The 23,565-nt window shown below is 38.7% G+C and overlaps 1 protein-coding gene across 1 annotated transcript in view; it reads left to right on the forward strand.

Annotated features, from left to right (window-relative positions):
- The window catches only part of LOC139458027 (dentin sialophosphoprotein-like), an 81,916-nt gene that overhangs the window by 38,558 nt on the left and 19,793 nt on the right, over window positions 1-23,565 (forward strand). Inside the window, exons 5-15 of the mRNA XM_071239343.1 lie at window positions 2,893-2,918; window positions 6,009-6,057; window positions 6,382-6,416; window positions 6,591-6,633; window positions 6,807-6,841; window positions 8,160-8,208; window positions 8,398-8,435; window positions 8,882-8,930; window positions 9,180-9,214; window positions 9,369-9,417; window positions 11,186-11,220. Of these exons, the coding sequence (XP_071095444.1) occupies window positions 2,893-2,918; window positions 6,009-6,057; window positions 6,382-6,416; window positions 6,591-6,633; window positions 6,807-6,841; window positions 8,160-8,208; window positions 8,398-8,435; window positions 8,882-8,930; window positions 9,180-9,214; window positions 9,369-9,417; window positions 11,186-11,220 (443 nt within the window). The remainder of the gene's footprint in view (window positions 1-2,892; window positions 2,919-6,008; window positions 6,058-6,381; window positions 6,417-6,590; window positions 6,634-6,806; window positions 6,842-8,159; window positions 8,209-8,397; window positions 8,436-8,881; window positions 8,931-9,179; window positions 9,215-9,368; window positions 9,418-11,185; window positions 11,221-23,565) is intronic.

The following is a 23,565-nucleotide window of genomic DNA, read 5'->3' on the forward strand; positions in this document are numbered from 1 at the left end:
CCAGCCGTTAACGTGAGGTCTCAGGGACACAGATATAATTGTGAGACCATAATTTCATGACAAGCAAAGGAATTTGTCAAGTGTAAAACCAATGACGTAACCGGTCGATTGAACTTTTTGTTTCTTCGAAAAGGTAAAATAAATACTAGAAATACTGTCATATGATCAATAAAACATCCATGGAAATAGCGGATTTAATCAATGACATAAATGAAGGACGGGGGTAATTTGAATAGGGTGTAGTTTGGTGTGTTTTCCAAATTGTCAAACCGTCAGTTGGGGAGCCTGTTGTAAGTAAGGTCAATGCGAAAAATAAGCGTCGAACTTCGGCAATTAGAAAATAACGATTATTAAGAGAAATAGGGATAAACCCACAGCTATGCTTGCCGTTAAGTGATATGGGTTGGTTAAATCCCGGGCGTAGGGTGGAAGGGACTCCATCCAATTACCATCAGTTAAAATATCAGAAATGACCTGAGCCTTTCATACGTTGTGAAACAAAGCGTAAATCAACTTGAAATTCTGTCCTTTCTACGAATTTCATCAAAATCTTTATCATCAATTAATAAATGTTGGATCGTAAAAGCGGAATCCTCAAGAAGGGTATGTAAACTTTTAATGTTTTTCAAGGTGGATGCATTAAAAAAATCAGATAGAAGTAAGAGATTAGGTGGATATAATTTTGAAGCAGTTGTCTTTTTCTCACAGTTATGAATTTTCATGTCTATGTTGAATTCATCAAGTTTCAACACACAGTGACAGGGAAAGTTAAAAGAATTGTGCTTGGTGCGGTTTCGAGAGCCATTTAAAGTAGCCCATATAATCGGAATTTATTAGTATCACACAAGGATTTAATTTCTTGTGCGTCTTGAGTAAACAAAGAAGTGCGCATGTGAGCGATTTTTTTTGTTTGGACTATGAAAAATTGGACAGTGTTTTTCGCTCTCTTCATAACATGTTTGAAAATCCCTAGCCGAAAATTCAATATACTGATCTTTCGCCTCCGAAGCAGCCAGATAATCCGGTAAATTCATAACCTGAGTGACATGCATACTTGATTGAATAAGTGGTAAGCCAAAAAAATTGATTACATTATTTTTTACATCAAGGAGAGTAGATTGAGTCTGGATAGGAACAATAAGCGAAATTAAAATTTAATCTGAATTCCGAGAACAGTGAACAGTGCGTTCCCGACAATAGTAACCTGGATCCTTATGTGCAACGTGAAACAACGGGCATTCTGCATTGAGACGTGATATTGCTGGAATATTGTTAAAAGCAGTGTAAAACCAAACTCACTCACTCACTAGTTGCACCAGTCAAAACCAGGTTGCATCCTGTCCCATACGTTTATCAAAGAGAAAACATCTCAGATCTGTTTACGGCACATGAAACCTGTAGATGTTTGACATAAATTTCCCTTCAAAAGATAAATTCATTAGTTATTCTCATAATATGATTTATAATGTCATATGACTGCGTTCTGCCGTTTCATTCTGGTGACTCTTGTCGTGCTTCATATTCTGTTTATTCATGACATATACTCTTCAGAAAAAGGAATGCCATAAAATCAGAATTAGCGGTCCAAAAGGTGCGGAATGAAGAGGTTTAATGCGGCAGCACTGTGAACGGTATTAAAGTGCAAGGTTGATTGCCTGGCATCTGCGTCAATCGGACAGTGATAGTTCCAGAACATGCCAAGATTAACAGAAATGCAAAGAAACGACATCATAGGCTGCTTGCAGACAGGGGAATCCCAATCAGCTGTAGCCAGTGTTTTCAATGTAGCGCCCAGCACCAGCATAAAGCTATTGGATTGGTTTCAACAGCATGAGTCAACACGTGATCGGCCAAGGTCGGGACGACCAAGAGTAAGAAACCCCGCCGGAGATCGCTACATCCGACTGCGCCACCTACGTGAAAGGACGACCACAGCCATCAACCGCATCCCAAATACCCGGACTGCGCAGAATCTCCTACCAGACCATATGAAACCGCTTTAGAGCAGCAGATCTGCAAACAAGACGTCCTGTCCAACGCGTCATATTGAGTCGACAACATCGTCAACAACGACTGCACTGGTGTCGTCAACACAGGGTATGGCCTCAACTGCGATGGAGAGATGTCACGATTTCTCCTCCGTCGAAGGGACTGAACGGGTCTACAGACGTCGGGGAGATCGTTACTTTGGAAACTGCGTACAGGAAGTGGAGAGGTGTGGCGGGGGTAGCATTATGATGTGGGCGGATATCTCTCGTCATGACAGGACAGGTTTGATTCATATCCAGGACTCAACGATACATTAACGAAATTCTCCAACCACACGTCCTCCCAATTACAGCCAACCGCAACGGTGTATTCCAGCATGACGACGCTCGACAGCATACAGCACGGATCACAAGAGCCTGTCTACACAACAACAACGTTGATGTTCTCCCCTGGCCCTCCAGATGCCCGGATTTGAACCCGATAGAGCACCAATGAGATAAAATGGATAGACGTCAACCACAACCCCAGACGTTGCAGCACTTGGCTTTTGCGTTGCAGGCCGAGTGGGCTACCATGCCCCAGGGTGGGATTCGCATACTCGTCTCTTCCATGGGCAGGAGCTGTCAGGCCGCTATCGATTCCAACGGGGGACATACGCGTCATTGATGGTAATAGACCTTCACCTTTTACTTTTCCCGTGTACCGATAACTGAGATGACCACCATGTGTTCTCTCTGCAACATGTTGCCTCCATAACTTGTACAGTTCCTCATATAAAGGTATTTTCGAACCTCACACAAATCTGGCTTTGCGTTTCTACTTTTGAAGAGTATATTTCATGTCATCAGGACAATCAAACTGTGCACAATATCCATGTCTTACTTCATTACAAATTGTTTGCAGACACCGAACAGCCTCTAAGACAAAACGTAAGTATATTTCCCTTCAAGACAGGAGCGGTCGGGTAGCCTAGTGGTTAAAGCGTTCGCTCGTTACGCCAAAGACCCGGGTTCGATTCCCGACATGGGTACAATGTGTGAAGCCCATTTCTGGTGTCCCCCGCCGTGATATTGCTGGAATATTGCTAAAAGCGGCGTAAAAAACCATACTCACTCACTCACTCACTCTTCAAGACAATTCATCCAAAATATTATAACCATATTTATATTGAAGTTTGTCAGGGTACAGGTTTCGTTGATTTGTTGATTTAATTTGAATGGCATAATGAGCTTGTCTCATTTCAAATTTAAAAAAAAATTCATCAGAATTGAAAAAATTTCAATATGTTTTCAGTGTATCATTTGTGACAATGTTACTAATGCAAATATCACACATTTAGTATGTTCAAATGTACTATGCAATGTCCTCCTAATCTTCAATACTCACCTAAATCTGTTCAGACCCGTGGAGATCCGGGGTCGAAAAGGTCATCAGCAACCCATGTTTGCCGTATAAGGCGACTATGCTTGTCGTAAGAGGCGACTTATGGGATCGGGTGGTCAGGCTTGCTGACTTGGTTGATACATGTCATCAATCCCAATTTCATTGATCGATCTCAATCACTGGATTGTTTGGTCCAGACTCGATTTCTTACGGACCGCCGTCATTAAGGTGGAATATTGCTGCGTGTGGCGTTAAACAACAAACAAACAACAAACATCTCTCCACAGTTCCCCATGTTAAAACTTTCGGCAAAAGAACATTCCGTCTTCGTGGAACAATCTGCTGGAAAATCTGCTCCCTCTGTTTCCTCTATCAAATATCAGATTAGGATATTTATGTTTCAACAGTCTTGCAGTTGCCAAATCACAAAGAGCATATTTATTTTGTGAATTGTTGTGCTATATTAATACATCGATTATTATCATTATAATAAAAAAATTACTTTGGTGTGTGCATCAACGACAAAAAGTCCCATTTGCCATCCCTCTTGTTGGTGTTTGCTTGGAGGGAGTCAGTTCAGGAGTCCCTTGGTTTTAGTCCTTTTGACATATGTTTGGCCATACTGTTCATTGACCTTTCAAGCACTTGCAGGAGCATTGGCTTAATTATAGGTCGGAAATGAGTTTGACGTCACCTTACACGTCTGTCCAAAGAGTCCCACAAATGTTCTATTGGATTCGTGTCCTGACTTTTGGTGCGTGCGGTGTGACTTGTGGCACTGTCTTGCTGAAACGTCTTGTTGGCGTTGAGGTACGGGACATCATGCTGAGCAAGAATCACGTCCCTGTAGCGCATCAGATTAAGATTTCCTCGAATATGAACAAGAGCTATACGATGACCGTGTGCAATTCAAAAATACAGCTCCTCCTGCCATACTTTTTAAAATTTTACACTGCAATTGGATATTGTACTACCACTCTATTCCATTCCGCCATTGAAATTGCTGTGCAGTAATTATATCCTTTGTATACTTAGTTGTGTTATACAGTTGTTGGCTGTATACCATTTGTTGGTTGTTTCGTTGGAACGTCTTTGTCATAATAAAAAAAAAAGGCTAACAGTTTAAAATAAAAATATAATAAATAATAAAATATCTGGTTTTGTCACTGAATATCTATTCTCGATACAGAAATCCAAGCCGCCCCCTGCTATGCCCCCGAGGAATAGAAACCCTCACTCCCTCTTTCCCTTCTATATTGCCAACGACGGGACCAAAGATGTGAGCCCAGATGGGTCGCTATCACTATTGTATTATGTTAGTAGAACTGTGAATTAATCAAATTTCCATTTAGTATTTGTGTCTGAATTTAAATACAATAAGTCCATTTTACCATCCCTCACAAGTGTTTACCCCCTGGCCAAAGAAGCTGTTTCTTCAAGCTACCTCAGTGTTTATCTCCAATTAACGTCTACTGTACTAATATTTCCACATCATGTCAGGAATACCTTATTCCTGATCATTTCAATGATTTATACTCAAAACACCATATACGGAAACCTATGTCTGCAAAAACACAATTACTTTTGCCATCACCTTGTCAAATATTCCTTTCAAAAACAGAACATACATGTTAGACATCCTTTAATCTCGCACTAATTGTTTTTTTTACAAAGCTGTATAAACATAATATAAACAAAATTCATGGCATCCTCAAAGAGCACTATGTTTCTCACCAATTGATCTTTACTTTCTTCACTTAGGAGATAAACATACTGAGTTTTCAATGTAGAGCTAGGTTACCTGTAGATTTAACCCCGCTAAATTGAATTTGGAACCGAACGCGCAGCGTGTGGTTTCAAATGTTAAATTTAGCGCGGTTAAATCTACAGGTAACCTAGCTCTACATTGAAAACACAGTATGTTTATCTCCATTCTACCATGACTAAATAAAACGCGAACTCTTTGGTGTTAGCAAATATACTGAGTGAAGCGGCACGGGTTAAGTTCAGTGTTTTGAGTGGGTTAACGATCTGTATGACGGAATCACCGAACAAAATATGGTGATGTATATACTCAAGCAGTTTGTTTACACCGTAATACTTCACTCGAACATATGACAAGGCATTGAAAGCATATATAACCACAGCAACTTGGTAAGCTAACATGAGGTGGGCATCCCTAAAGAAAACAAAGCAAGCTTTGCAAGGCTTTCGCTCCACATCGCACGTCACCATTATGACGTCATATCGCTCATTGTGACGCAAAAGATATGACATCATAGTCGTATATAGAAAAGCGCCAAAATTCCAAGCTCTCTGTTGTCTCCAAAATGTAAATACATTCCCTTTGTTGATTTCTGTCGTGTTTTTCTGCACACCCTTTGAATATTGTAGTAACCGCATCTGTGTATTTTGTAACCTGTAAGTTTAGATATAATTATTTAAATATGCCTACCGACAATGACTGAAAATAGTACTATTCTATGAATATTAGTTTCCGAGGTGATGCGGCCGTCAAACCAGCTGTTTCAATCAGAGGGGGTTTATTGTGATGTAATAGCCTCTGATTGACCAATCAGAATCGAGTAAATTCCAAATTCATGGTAGAATATGCATTACATAATGTATGTTTGCAGCTCGGGGAATTAGAGGGAAAACTGTGCATAGAAGGGCGGAAAATACATGGTTGGTATTCACTTCTTGCATCACGTTTGATCCGAGTAATTCTTCTCCATTGACAGGTTTATATATCATATATCCAGTGTAACTGAATGGCTAATGGATGAACACTTGAAACATTACCATTGTTTTCTTATGAACGTCTGAACCTGATAAAATTTCTCTAAACGTAATCGCAGCTTAGATTTGTGGTTCAATGGTCATGGAAAATTCATCATGCATGATATAAAAGTGTCAATGTAATGTCAAACAAAAGAATATATCAAACGTTGATCTTTTAGATAATGACATATAGATATATTAATATTTCCAAACATTATTATTCAACAGATAAGAAAAACAACGTCATGAGCATAGAATCACAGGTGAGTAGACGCTAGAAGTTTGTTCAATATTATTGTATGTCTGTCATAAGGTAGCTGTGGGCGGACAACATAAATACATTATAGAATAGAAAGAAAGTTGAACACCCAACATTAACCATTCTTCACTAAGATAACAAATTCAGTAGGTAATTTTAATTTTGTTTGACGTTGCAGATTAAAAAGCTGGAAAAAACCCTCCAACAACAAGAAGCCTTTGGTATGTATACATTATTGTGTGTTTTGTCATGAAAATATCATATGAAACGATAGGAGATTGATATCGAACCCTCATGTGTGTCACGAAAATTAATTGTATGTCTTTTTTGTGATGAATATTCAAATAGGTTCCTCGAGTGAATAGTTTGAAGTTTTCGTTTATCACATTTGCAGCTAATGTTGAGGACACGCGCAACATCTGTGGCCAGGTACTGTAGCATTCCTTCATAGTGACATAACACTGGTACGTATACACTCAGCGCACGCAGTTAACAATGTAGTGAGAATGTATCTACGGGTGCCATGTATTCATTGTGATTTGTGAAAGGAAAATTGTAATTATTTTGTTATGTCCGCGGAAATATTAGTTAAAATGGCTGAATCTTCCCGCAATGTAATGAATTTTAGAGTTACCTCCCTTCTGTAAAGATAACTACTCTTACTACTACTACTACTAATACTAATACTACTAATACTACTGCTGCTGCTGCTGCTGCTGCAACTACTATTTCTACTTCTACTTCTAATAATAATAATAAAAATAATAAAAATATAATGTAAACATAAGACAAACTGGAGTTCAGAGGTGAACGCTCGCAATAAAGTTAGGAAGATTGAGGAAAAACATGACAAATATGCGGACCTCACTTTTGAAATGTCACGCTTGCATCCCATGTACCGAGTTGTCTGACTCCCCATTGTTCTCGGGGCCTGAAGATTGGAACCTCTCAATCTGTTGACGGACACTGAGAGAGTACCTGGGTTTGCTGCCAGCAATACAGCGCTTCCCGGGAGAAGTCCGATTCGCAGTCTGGGCTGCGTGTAGAGGGGACAAAGGCCCTGAGCTGATGATGAGCCTAACCAGCATGACAGTGCCAAGATCACACAAACTCTCTTTGCAGCATTTAATAATAATCGTAATAATCATAAAGACACTATGGACAAACTCTTAACCAGTGAAGCGACATAATGTCAAACTTGCGGGTCTTTGCTACAAAACGAGTTATGAATACAATTTTATTATTTCAATGTAAAGTTGTGGTTGTTTGGTCCTGTTCAAGCATATTCTCCTCTAATTTCTGGCCTTCCGACGCACTGTCAGGTAACTTCCGGGGAACAATATACGATCTTCCTAACAACATGCATATTACTAGAATAACATTGCCATTCTTGAGTAACAACTAATTAATCAAAAACAGTCTCCCGTTCATTATTTTCTGGAGCATAACTCATGAACTGTACAACTGACTAATTTAAACTTTGCATACACATCAGACAAGTGCTCAACTTTTTTGTTAACGCATTTCACACATACAAACTAAAGTATTAAGAGGAAACATATATTCTTTTATATGACTCATATATATTTATGATTCCACTGAAAATGTTATGTAAGGCTGTTTTGAAATGGGAAAATGGTTAGCGTGAAGACAGAATGATGCCCTAAGTAAACTATCTGTGTTTACATTACTTTTATGTGAAAACCCCGATACAGTCAATGATGTATGCCAATGATTTTGTCTCCAGCTGGAAGGGCTGAAGGAACAGCTTGGATCACGCACTGATGAACTATCAAGTCAGTATAATATCCCCTGCACCATCAAATGCTTTGTGTCAAATAGACATTGCTAATAACGACAGATTTCATTGAACATATGTCTCACATCATGTTTGATAATGTCAACCAACTTGAGACATGTCGCAACACATTCTAATGAATCGAAATTGTGCGTGTTTGAAGATTGCAATATTTCATGTTATGCAGGACTGGAAGATAAAGTACTACCACAGCTTATGGCACAGGTAAACCATACATTCATTCATTCAGTGGTTATAAACACCTGACCAAATGTGAGTGAGTGGGGTTTAACGCTGCTTTGACCAGTGTTCCAGTCATATCACATGCGCTTCAGTTCAATGAGCAAGATAAGCCTGAAGTGATACAGGTCTTAGACGTTTACCACTTTGGTGAAACCCCCTAGCACGAGTATGGTGCTGACATACCTAGAAGCATAAATAGTGATTCGAACCAACTACCATATGTTTCTGGCGGCCCACACGTGAATGAGAGTCTAGTTAATGTGCAGCATATATCATGTCAGGCAGTAAGTATTTGCTGCACGTGCGTCTACAGGTTGCACAGTACAAGCCTCCACAATTAATATTTGTTATCAATATCTAAAGATGCACTGCTTCAATACTTCTGCATCATCGGATGATTGTGAATACATTTGTTGCTATATTTACAGAGAGATGAAGTGCAAAATCAGCTTCAAAAACATTCAAATAATACAAAAGGTAATTTGGATTATCGTTCATCTTTATTTCTCTTTTCCTAATGTCTGATTGTCAGAAATATTGAGACGAAAAACTATATCCCGTCAATGTCGTTTAACGTGACAGCATGTGTCATACACTGATTGCAGATTGTCTATTTCATGAACTTCTCGGTTGAGTTTTTTTATACACATCAAAATATATCTGTACAATACATAAGAATAGATAACACAAAAAGAAAGCTCAAGTGCAGTATTGTTAATTTTTCAGAGAAAGTGGATGGCATCCCGGCTCTTGAAAAAAAGGTATACATAAGTATTGTCCTTTCGATTGTCCTTTTCCAGTATGGGTTTCTTCTTGTATCTCTCGCACTTGAATCGTGGAAAACTACACTGAAAACTACTGCCCCTTTTCGAGTTCTAGGAAACTTTTTCTTGAAACTTGTTTTCCAAATTGCAGTTGAAGAACCTGGCGGATAAACTGGAACAGTATCATAATGACGTGTCATGTAAGTCACATTTAGTACTTGGGTTTTCATAAATATATACAGAACAACAAAAGTTCCTGTGACATTGAATTAGATTTAATGCAAAGTTATGTTTTTTACCAAATTTGAAACAATTTCGGTTTGCAAAAGATAAAAGACTCCTGTAAGTGTTCAAATGATTTAACTTGCCATACTGACTTCAGAAAATGCGTCATTTCATAAAAAAAAACATGAACATGCCAAAATGTCAAATTACAAATCAATAGCGTGTGTGTCAACATCTCTGGTTGTGATGCAAGCAACACATCATGGAATGGACCAGGCGTCGCACAAAGTCCTTTAGGATATCTGTCCATATCTGCTGGAGCATGTTTCGAAGTTCCTGGAGTGTCTGTGGAACACGTGATTGACGTCGAAGGCGCCGATCCATCTCATCCCACATGTGCTCGATTGGTGAGAGATCAGAGGAGCGAGCCGGCCAGGGGATGACATTCACGTTGTTTTGTTGAAGAGAATCCTGAATAAGTCGAGCAATACGGGGCCGGGCGTTGTCATGTTGAAAGGTAATGCCTGGGCCATAACGACGCAAAAACGGTAGAACAACAGGGCCGATGATCTCGTCGCGGTAGCGCTGTCAAATGAGATTTCCCTCTACCACTATCAAACGGGTCCTCTGTCTTGCTGTAATCCCACCCCATACCATAACGCTGCCGCCCCCGAACCGATCTTCTTCCATGACACAATGATTGACGTAACGTTCACCTCGACGTCGGTACACTCGAATCCGTCCATCGCTGTGGCTGAGATGAAAACGAGACTCGTCAAGGAATAGAACTTGTCCCAAATGCATGGCCGTCCAGCGTAGACGCTGTCTGCACCAGCGTGACGTGCTTGGCGCTGGTTTCCTGTCAAAATGGGATGTCTGGCGGGTCTTCTGGCGACAATCCCTGCACATCTGAGGCGACGAAGTACGGTTTGTGAAGATATTCGTCGAAGGCCAGGGATGCTTCTTGCAGTCACTGTTGGTGGCTGGAATCGATTTCGTAGGTGTGTTGTACGAATCCAGTTGTCTTGTTCTAATCCAGTTGTCTTGTCGATTATTGGTTACACGTGGCCTGCCACTCTGAGGATGGTCTCTGACTGCATTCGTCTGTTGCCAACGTTGCTATAAAAACCAAATGGTGTTTCTATGGACGTTAAATTGTCTTGCAACATCCTGCTTCAAGCATACCAATGGCTCGCAGACGCTCATTTTCGGACAGGCGTGGCATTTCATAATGTTGAATAATTGCGTAATTTTGTTGTTTTTCTGAGTGGTTGTTGTCAGCAAGATGCTAAACAATGCATATGGAATCCCGTTAACGCACATGTTTTTGTACCCATTCTTGGGTCGTGAAATGCATGGGGCTTGCATAAAAGTCAACTTTTGCATGGAATGCATGCTTTTCTACAGCAGTTGCGTTTTTGTGACTTGATTCCATACATGTACTACAAGATTGAAAATCAAACTTTACTTGTTTGAAAAATAGACAAAAAAATTGGTGTCACAGGAACTTTTGTTGTTGAGTATATGTACTATTGCATATACATGTCATTCAGCAATACATATGCAAGCAAGAATATAGTCCCTGAATGTACGTTTAAGTTTTATTACCCCACTTTAAACAGTTTCTCAGCTAAATAGTTTAAGTACACAATGTAATATTACAAGAATTGAAGTGATTATGTAATATCCAGTCTTTGAACAAATGATAACTCCGGGATTTTATATATTTGTCTTTAATTACAGCTGTACGTGAGGATATTTCAAGGTTGTCAAGAGAGGTAAGATATATTTTCATCTCGGATTGTATCCCACACACCATAAGATACCTGGACATTTTACTCTGATTGGGCACTGTTGGAAACTGTGGTCCTGTTAGCCAGAGATGATTTGTGGTTGGTTACCTGCGCGTATATGGTCAGCATACTGTGCATGCATTATCTAGCTTATTGTCTCACACACCCATCGGATAACTTATCGCAACATATTGTAATAAATAAATTTGTTGTCACACATCCACAGGACACTTTTAAAACACTGTAACGCTTACTCATAACTCGTAATACTCACATACTCGTTACAAACCTAATCACTAATTCTCACGTACACGTTGTACATCCTCATGTTGCCACACACGAATCAAACATACGTCACACTTTTTTTCACACTACTATCACACACTATTAACAAATTAAATATCATCACAATCGGTCGCATATTGTCAATAGCACATCAAAAACATCACACACTAACAGTTACCCATCACACACTAACACTCATCCATCACATACTAACACTCATCCATCACACACTAACACTCCTCCATCACACACTAACACTCAGCAATCAAGCAATAACAATCAGCCATCACACAGTAACACTCATCCATCACACAATAACAGTCATCCATTACACAGTAACACTCATCCATCACACAGTAACACTCATCCATCACACAGTAACACTCATCCATCACACAGTAACACTCATCCATCACACAGTAACACTCATCCATCACACAATAACACTCATCCATCACACAGTAACACTCATCCATCACACAATAACACTCCTCCATCACACACTAACACTCAGCAATCAAGCAGTAACAATCAGCCATCACACAGTAACACTCATCCATCACACAATAACAGTCATCCATTACACAGTAACACTCATCCATCACACAGAAACACTCATCCATCACACAGTAACACTCATATATCACACAGTAACACTCATCCATCACACAGTAACACTCATCCAACACACAATAACACTCATCAATCACACAGTAACACTCATCAATCACACAGTAACACTCATCCATCACACAATAACACTCCTCCATCACACACTAACACTCCTCCATCACACACTAACACTCAGCAATCAAGCAGTAACAATCAGCCAACACACAGTAACACTCATCCATCACACAATAACAGTCATCCATTACACAGTAACACTCATCCATCACACAGAAACACTCATCCATCACACAGTAACACTCATATATCACACAGTAACACTCATCCATCACACAGTAACACTCATCCATCACACAATAACACTCATCAATCACACAGTAACACTCATCCATCACACAGTAACACTCATCAATCACACAGTAACACTCATCCATCAACAGTAACAGTCATTTATTACACAGTAACAGTCACCCATCACACAGTAACACTCATCCATCACACAGTAACACTCATCCATCACACAATAACACTCATCCATCACACAATAACACTCATCCATCAAACAGTAACACTCAGCCATCATACAATAACACTCATCCATCACACAGTAACACTCATCCATCAAACAGTAACAGTCATTTATTACACAGTAACAGTCACCCATCACACAGTAACACTCATCCATCACACAGTAACACTCATCCATCACAAAGTAACACTCATCCATCACAAAGTAACACTCATCCATCACAAAGTAACACTCATCCATCACAAAGTAACACTCATCCATCATACAGAAACATTCATTCATCACACAGTAACACTCATCCATCCCACACAAACACTCATCCATCAAACAGTAACAGTCACTTATTACACAGTAACAGTCACCCATCACACAGTAACACTCATCCATCAGACACTAACACTCATCCATCACAAAGTAACACTCATCCATCACAAAGTAACACTCATCCATCACACAATAACACTCATCCATCACACAATAACACTCATCCATCACACACTAACACTCATCCATCACTCAGAAACATTCATTCATCACACAGTAACACTCATCCATTACACAGTAACACTCATCCATCACACAATAACACTCATCCTTCACACACTAACACTCATCCATCACACAGAAACATTCATTCATCACACAGTAACACTCATCGGTCACACAGTAACACTCATCCATCACACAGTAACATTCATCCATCACAAAATAACACTGATCCATCACACAATAACACTCATCCATCACACAGAAACACTCATCCATCACACAGTTACACTCATCCATCACACAGTAACTCTCATCCATCACACAACAACACTCATCCATCACACACTAACACTCCTCCATCACACACTAACATTCACCCATCACACAGTAACAATCAGCCATCACACACTAACACTCATCCATCACACAATAACAGTCATCCATTACACAGTAACACTCAGCCATCACACAGTAACACTCATCCATCACACAGTAACACTCAGCAATCAAGCAGTAACAATCAGCCATCATACAATAACACTCATCCATCACACAGTAACACTCATCCATCACACAATAACACTCATCCATCACACAGTAACACTCATCCATCACACAATAACACTCATCCATCACACAGTAACACTCATCCATCAAACAGTAACACTCAGCCATCATACAATAACACTCATCCATCACACAGTAACACTCATCCATCACACAGTAACACTCATCAATCACACAGTAACAGCCCTTTAATTACACAGTAACAGTCACCCATCACACAGTAACACTCAGCCATTACACAGAAACACTCATCCATCACACAGTAACACTCATCCATCACACAATAACAATCCTCCATCACACACTAACACTCATCCATCACACAGTAACACTCAGCAATCAAGCAGTAACAATCAGCCATCATACAATAACACTCATCCATCACACAGTAACACTCATCCATCACACAATAACACTCATCCATCACACAGTAACACTCATCCATCACACAATAACACTCATCCATCACACAGTAACACTCATCCATCAAACAGTAACACTCAGCCATCATACAATAACACTCATCCATCACACAGTAACACTCATCCATCACACAGTAACACTCATCAATCACACAGTAACAGCCCTTTAATTACACAGTAACAGTCACCCATCACACAGAAACATTCATTCATCACACAGTAACACTCATCCATTACACAGTAACACTCATCCATCACACAATAACACTCATCCTTCACACACTAACACTCATCCATCACACAGAAACATTCATTCATCACACAGTAACACTCATCGGTCACACAGTAACACTCATCCATCACACAGTAACATTCATCCATCACAAAATAACACTGATCCATCACACAATAACACTCATCCATCACACAGAAACACTCATCCATCACACAGTTACACTCATCCATCACACAGTAACTCTCATCCATCACACAACAACACTCATCCATCACACACTAACACTCCTCCATCACACACTAACATTCACCCATCACACAGTAACAATCAGCCATCACACACTAACACTCATCCATCACACAATAACACTCAGCCATCACACAGAAACACTCATCCATCACACAGTAACACTCATCCATCACACAATAACACTCATCCATCACACAGTAACACTCATCCATCAAACAGTAACACTCATCCATTACACAATAACACTCATCCATCACTAAGTAACACTCATCCATCACACAGTCACACTCATCCATCACACAATAACACTCATCCATCACACAATAACACTCATCCATCACACAGTAACAGTCCCCATCACACAGTGACACTTAGCCATCACAAAGTAACACTCACCCATCACACAGTAACACTCATCCATCACTCAGTAACAGTCCCCATCACACAGTAACACTCATCCATCACACAGTAACACTCATCCATCACACAGTAACCCTCATCCATCAAACAGTAACAGTCATTTATTATACAGTAACAGTCACCCATCACACAGTAACTCTCATCCATCACACAGTAACACTCATCTATCACACAGTAACACTCATCCATTACACATTAACACTCATCCATCAAACAGTAACAGTTATTTATTACACAGTAACAGTCACCAATTACACAGTAACACTCATGCATGACACAGTAACACTCGTCCGTCTCACATTAACACTCATCCATCACACAGTAACACTCATCCACGACACAGTAACACTCATCCATGACACAGTTACACTCATGCATCACACAGAAACACTCATCCATCACACAGTAACAGTCCCCATCACACAGTGACACTTAGCCATCACACAGTAACAGTCATCCGTCACACACAAACACTCATCCATCACACCGCAACGGTCATCAATCACACAGTAACAGGCCCCACCACACAGTAACACTCACCCATCACACATTAACACTCATCCATCACACAGTAACACTCATCCATCACACAGTAACAGTCACCCATCACACACAAACACTCATCCATCACACAGTAACACTAACCCATCACACTGTAACACTCATCCATCACACACTAACACTCAGCCATCATACAGTAACAGTCACCCATCACACACAAACACTCATCCATCACACAGTAACACTCACCCATCCCACACAAACACCCATCCATCACACAGTAACGCTCATCCATCGCACAGTAACACTTATCCATCGCAAAGTAACACTTATCCATCACACAGTAACACTCATCCATCGCACAGTAACACTCATCCATCACACAGTAACGCTCACCCATCACACAGTAACGCTCATCCATCACACAGTAACACTCATCCATCACACAGTAACACTCATCCATCACACAGTAACACTCATCCATCACACAATAACACTCGTCTTTTATAAGTGAATGAGATGTTTTACAGTTGTTCATGTGAAAAAACTATGAATGTTTATTCAGCGTCCGAAAACCCATAACACGGGGATATATGTTGTATTAATGTTTTATGTTTTACAAAAGATAATAAGTACAAAGGTATGCTTTTCTCAATATGCTTCAACATGGGGAAAGGGACATTGCACGTTTGTGGCAGTATTGCTCCCAGGTGGCGTCCTTGTCCACTAATGCCTACATCCACTAATGCCTACGGCCTACAATAAACAAAGTCATGCACCAGTGATTTTCAGCGACACCTACTATCAGTGCATCATTTCTGCATCATTGCATTAGTTCTTATAGTATATACACCAGCAGATATTTGATGATTTCAAAGAAATTTCAAAGAGTTCATTCCTAGCATGGGTATGTTGTTTTCATTGTGTAGGATTTATTTCACACTGTTTTATTTATTTGTAGGCAAAAGTGGACTTAGGCATTAGTGGCTGGAACCCAGGTGGCCGGGTGCGCAGAAACTATTCCCGATTTTTTAAAAGTACTGATTTAACTCCATATATTGTCCAGACGGCACAAAATTGCTTAAAATGCAATCAAATGTTCAAAACATTTCTTGGGGCTCAGTCTAATATTGTTAGCAAAGTCAACAAACTACGACCATAAATGTAATGTACAACAGGCGCAAGAAAATTTTAAAAAATTCTTACAAATACAAATGATAAGAAGTCGAATATGAATACTTATACCTGTACTTTTTAGAACAAGAAATTGACACATTGACGTATTCAGATTAAATTGATATGTTCTTTACTTATGTAAATGCAAATGATAAAAAAATAATTAACAGTGAGATACTATCGCTATTGTGCAAAGCATCCAGTCCCAATGAAAGTGAACAGCATGCTGATGTTATACAAAGCAATCATATAACATATCGCAACTGATAGTTCTAAACAATCAGGCAATCAACATAATGACGGTATCAGGGGGCACATCGTGATATTTGAAGATAAAAAATGATAACACATGTCAGCAGTCTGGGAAGTAATACACAGCATCTTGACAATGAACAAAAAGAAGAAGAAGAAGAATAGTTTATTAAAGTGTCACTATTTAAACCAACAACCCCCCCCCCCCCCCCCCCCCCCCACCACCACCACCACCACCCCCACCCCCACCCCCACCCCCCATAGAAGTACAACGAACACACACACACGTAAATTCAGTCACTAACCCACCCACATATATTACGTTACACACACCACACCACACCACACCACACCACACCACACCACACCACACCACACCACGGGATTTCATACTCGGTATTGATCCATACTCGGTATTGACCCATGACATATACTTCTTCATGTCAGGGAATGGGTTTTTGGATGGTGGTCAACGGACACGTCTTGCCTTAGGGAAAGCTGCTGTACTGTCCAGCTTCTTCATGTATGTATCATCTGCGAGCCTCTTCGCCATCTGCAGTTCCGTCGACTCGCAGTTCTTTGATCGTACTGTAAAAAATCTTTATGCCGTCTTCGTCATAGTTACTTTCCTCGGAGGGCATCAACTGAGCTATCTTTAATGCGTCCTCGTACCTCTGTTTCTTCTGGACGGGAAGATTGCGATGGCGTATCCCGAGGACTCGGTTACGACTCTTCTGAAGAAAAACAACAACTTTATTTACAATTGCATTTCAAATTCATAATGCATATGTATGTATATCCATGTATATGCTCATGAGCAATGGAGGAGAATATGTGAAAATCAAATTCAAATTTATTCCGATAACCCTTAAGCAACGTGTCAGTATTATAGCTTGATGTATTAGAACAACACTATTTGGGAATGCCAGGTGCTACTGGTAGTGTTGGGTTTGCTTACCCTTTTTGAAGATTCAACATCAAACGGATTACATCACACTCTGAGTAAACAATCTCATTTAACCCTTAATTAGTTAATTAATCTGCAGTATATTGTATCACTTAGTATTGCCTTAACGAGGAGTAATCCCTTGTCAGTTGTTGGTGAGTGATCAATTTATGCCTGGAGAAAGGGATTAGACTTACTCACAATAAATTAACATTTCACACTGCAACAGAAGAGATTATCGATCATTATGCCTTTATAAGAAAGTGAGAAAGATAAAGATTGAATGATACATAACGGGCCGTGCCTGCATTATATAGCCTGCAAGAATCGTCACTGTAAACTAATAGAGGATTAATTTCAATTTTACAGAATATTCAACTGCTAAGTATATGATAAAGTGTTGAAGTAGCATTAGATATGTTTGAGATTACAGTTTTCAATTAACTGTATAATGTAGCTTGCTGTCTTTGAGAGAGTCAGTATCTGTAGAGCTGGCTTGGTCTAATTGGTATTCAGTCCCTGGGACACAAATATTGTTTAATAGCATTGTTTTGTGAGCAGCCGGATGCGTAAATGATATGTAATATATTTCCGTATTATATTTTATAGTACTTGTTGTTTTAATATTGTTAACAACAGAGAGAACGAAGATTTTTTTTGAAAAACCATAACAGCATGCATATGTTCTAGCAAAAGGAAACTTGATAAATATTCATTTTGCTTAATTTCTACTTTGGAAAACTTATTTGGAGCTCTGAAAGCTTGACGCTGTATAATTTGGGACGCGCATGGTTGGATGCAAACTAAATGTTTAATTCTCGCAAATTAAGACACCAGCGGCGGTATAGGAGCATATATCTAATGTCATTCAATACAGAATAATACATGAAGATGTTTCAATGTTAACATTAAATATATCTAACGATATGGAAATTAAATCTTGATAACTGTTTTTAATCTTTGATCTTTTGGGAAAATAATAGTGGAACTGGTTGAGTGACTGACGTATTCTACATTAAAAAGTGACAGATACGTGATTTACATAATTAAAATTTAAAGTGATACAGTGATACAATTATAAGTGAGGGTTGTGATTTATTTAGGAACGAAGTCAGTATTTAGGGATTCAACTTGCGCTTTCCGACATAATGCGTATTTCGCACACGATTAAGAAAATAATGTAATTCATTTATTTATATGAAGTACAAATGCATCAATCCTTAATCACCCGACTTGTTGAATGTTACTTCGTGAATACACAAATTGCATAACACATTCCCTGAGGACAAACCCAAATGGCCCGTCCCTTTGTGACAGGTGTTAATTAGAGAATGTATTGCCACCACATTATGTCCCGGCACTTTTATGACATGTAATGAACCTAGTCGGTCCCTGAATCTGTAACAACAACATTGGTCTTAAAAAAATCAAAGTAGCATAAATGTTACGTAATTCGTATTAAAAAATTGACTGATAAATATAACAGGAATATAATTGCCCTTTTGGGGATAACATAATATTGGGAAAATATACTTAAAAGTACATGATTAAAGAATTTCAGAATCAATTGTTTCTTGTATTTTTGACCGACTTCACACAAACTGAATAATTAAACATATGTTTATATAGCTATAATTACATGCATGACACCTACATTATCATGAAATAATAATGTTGGTCATGTTTGTTAATTTGTACATTTCGTTGTTATTAGTATCCTGGGGATGTTGTAATTATACACGTGTTCTGATCTTATTTGACGTAGAATACATGAAAAACGATTGGTCAACAGTTTGGTGCGGTCGATGGAAAGGTGTTCAATTAATAAGAAAAGCTATTTAACTGTTTAATACTTAATACGTGTCTTAAGATATGAATTAATTCTTAAGTTATAACATTAGTGCAAATTCACCCGAACGTAGGATGTACATGGACCGATTTCAAAATAGCTAACTTGACAAATTGTTTTCCATAAACCACTGAATATAAACTCACTTTGCCTTTAGAATAGAAAGGCGAATCGTTTCTTAATATATTGTCTTTTAAGCCGATGGAAGTTTAAATCACTACAACCGAGTCCGAGGCGATAAAGGATTATGTGACAAAATTTGGTATCATGGCTTAACTGTATATAAGTCACACTGTCCAAGTTTAATAATCCTCTATATCAGATGACTATTCAAATTATTAATGGTATCAGGTAGGAATAACTTGGCATAGCATTCTGTTCTACAACATATAGCCTGTATATTGGTTTGATTTCTATAAATGTAATTACTAACAGCAAAGATGTTTTCCATCTTGTAAAAAGGTGTAATGGCTGTGTTAGTTTCTCTATATATTTTCTCGTGGCCTGTACCCGTTATCGCCCCACAAATAGTCCGTATAGAGTGAGTGAGTTAAAATTTAACGTCTCTTCGGCAATATTTCAGCGTCCGGAATGAATCTTAGTGGAAACATTCAAGGATTAATTCTTGTTCTTGGTACAATTATCCAAAATATGGGCATTATATGCTTGTTCATAACTTCTAACGATTTATGTGAAAGGAGTTATTTAACTGAGTGAGTGAGTATGGTTTACGGCGGTGGACACCAGAAAGGTATCTAAGACTTCTAGGCAATTAATCATAGGGATTTCCTTTTTAACTCGTCAATATCAGAATCTGACTGAAATATTATTCCCAAAGTCATAAATATTAATTCCTTTCATTTTAAGATTAGGTTTTGCACTTGGGAAGACTTTAATTTAACGTGAAATAGAAAGCTTCTGTTTTCTCTGGATTCATTTTTACTTTCTTTCATCCAATTGGTAATTTTCTCAAAATCAGCATTAAAATTTTACGCAGTAGTATTTGGAATTGTCCCTTTGGGGAATTGTCTGGACCCCACCGCAAACACAGTAAACAGAAATTCCAATGTGAATAATATGTGCAACAGTTTGTTGGCTCGACATGCAAGACTCCATAATTTTAGTTATAATGTAAAACTCATAGTAATATTAAATTATATTTAAAACAAATAATTAATGTATTTTACATGGGAGACGAAGCGACACACATTTTATTTTATAATAATGCACAATTTTGAATGCTTTAAACCTGTTGCATTAAACAAATACTGGATTTGATGTAGTCATATAGTGAATCAATATGTGTCTAGTCTTCCAAATGTTCTATTGCGAACACATATAGTGTCAGCGCTCATGATCGCCATATCTATGAATGAATAAAAATATCATCATTAATAAACTCACCTGAGCTCACTGTGTGTTCTGAAGACAAATCGCTGTTAGGCATCCTGCACGGCTTCGTTCACGTTCACCCTCAAATGTACCATAGAAATCTGCGATTGTGCGTGTTCAATGTTCGAATGCATTTTTGCGACAGGCTTTCGTTTATTTTTAAAATTCCACTAATTCATTAATCACATTGAGTTGCTTGCCTCTTCTCCAGTTGCTCACACTCTCAACTGATGTAGCTGTCTTGATTAACTGGAGTCCGGATGTACCTAATTACAAACTCTGTTCTAATTATGCTCATCGTGGAAGTGCATTATACTGGATGACAAACTTAGTAATCCTTTCACACTAATGATCCTTGTTTACAATGAACGCATGCCAATTGACTAAACAAACATCCTTAAGTAGAAGTATCACAATGGACGGTGTGTACAACTGTTTGACAAACAATATCAACCAATATTTCATATTTAGAATCACCATTACATGAAATCACAGAAACATATATATTAAATTTTACTTTGAAAACTCCAGAACTAATGTCGTGAACGTAATATAATAGGAATTTATTTCAACGATGTGTTTCCTATATATGTTTCCTTGTTCAATTTTAAATTCATGGATTTTTTATCTATTATTTTGCAATGATCGTGACAATCGCTAAAAGGCTACTCTCTTGCTATTCTGTTTAGTGGTTATTCTAGTTTAGACAGCGACAGCCTCTCGTTATACAAACAGTGCTTTTCTAACCCCGATTTATTTAAGACAGCGTATATCATTCGCTATACAAACAGTGTTTTTTCTAACCCCGATTTAGTTAAGACAGCGGCAGCCTTTCCCCATACAAACAGTGCTTTTCTAACCCCGACCTAGTTAAGACAGCGGCAGCCTTTCGTTATACAAACAGTGCTTTTCTAACCCCAATTAAGTTTATACAGCGGCAGCCTTTCGTTAAACAAACAGTGCTTTTCTAACTCCGACCTAATTAAAACAGCAGCAGCCTTTCGTTATACAAACAGTGCTTTTTCAAACCGCAATCTAATTAAGACAGCAGTATTATTTACATTATCTGTTACTAAAATCTGCACAAATGTTCTATTTCTTATGTAAAATGCTGTCAACATCAAGAAATAAAAATTATTTCATAACTCTCCAAATATAGTTGCCATAATGAACTAGTATTAACGTGTTATTGTCACGTGCAAAAATACTGTTCGGTAACATTGGTTTTTAAACCGCAAGAAAACCTCTTACGAGATCAAAAATTCAATGAAGCAGTGGTAAAATCTATCCATATATACAAAATTGTATAGTTTTGGAAATACCAACTATACAAAATTGTATATTTTGGAAATACCAAATATACAAAATTGTATATTTTGTATATATGGGTATTTTTTCTTGTGACTCATCCATCACACAGTAACACTCATCCATCGCACAGTAAAACTCATCCATCACAGTATCGTTCACCCATCACACAGTAACGCTCACCCATCACACAGTAACACTCATCCATCACACAGTAACACTCATCCGTCACACATTAACACTCATCCATCACACAGTAACACTCATCCATCACACAGTTACACTCATCCATCACACATTAACACTCATCCATTACACAGTAACACTCATCCATCACACATTAACACTCATCCATGATACAATAACACTCATCCATCACACAGTAACACTCATCCATCACACATTAACACTCATCCATCAAAAAGTAACACTCATCCATCAAACAGTAACACTCATCCATCACAATAGCGCTCACCCATCACACAGTAACGCTCACCCATCACACAGTAACACTCATCCATCACACAGTAACACTCTTACATCACACACAAACACTCATCAATCACACACAAACACTTATCCATCGCACCGTAACACTCATCAATAACACAGTAACGCTCACCCATCACACAGTAACACTCTTCCATTACACAAAAACACTCATCCATCACACATTAACACACTTACATCACACACAAACACTCATCAATCACACACAAACACTCATCCATAACACAGTAACGCTCACCCATCACACAGTAACACACAACCATAACACAGTAACACACACCCATCACACAGTAACACACAACCATAACACAGTAACTCTCATCCACCACACAGTAACACTCATCCATCACACAGTAACACTCATCCATCACACAGTAACACTCATCCATCACACATTAACACTCATCCATGATACAATAACACTCATCCATCACACAGTAACACTCATCCATCACACAGTAACACTCATCCATCACACATTAACACTCATCCATCACACAGTAACACTCATCCATCACACAGTAACACTCATCCATCACACAGTAACACTCATCCATCACACATTAACAC

The sequence above is a fragment of the Haliotis cracherodii genome, unplaced genomic scaffold (assembly GCF_022045235.1).
Source record: "Haliotis cracherodii isolate W230 unplaced genomic scaffold, xgHalCrac1.p SCAF_12, whole genome shotgun sequence".
NCBI lineage: Eukaryota > Metazoa > Mollusca > Gastropoda > Lepetellida > Haliotidae > Haliotis > Haliotis cracherodii.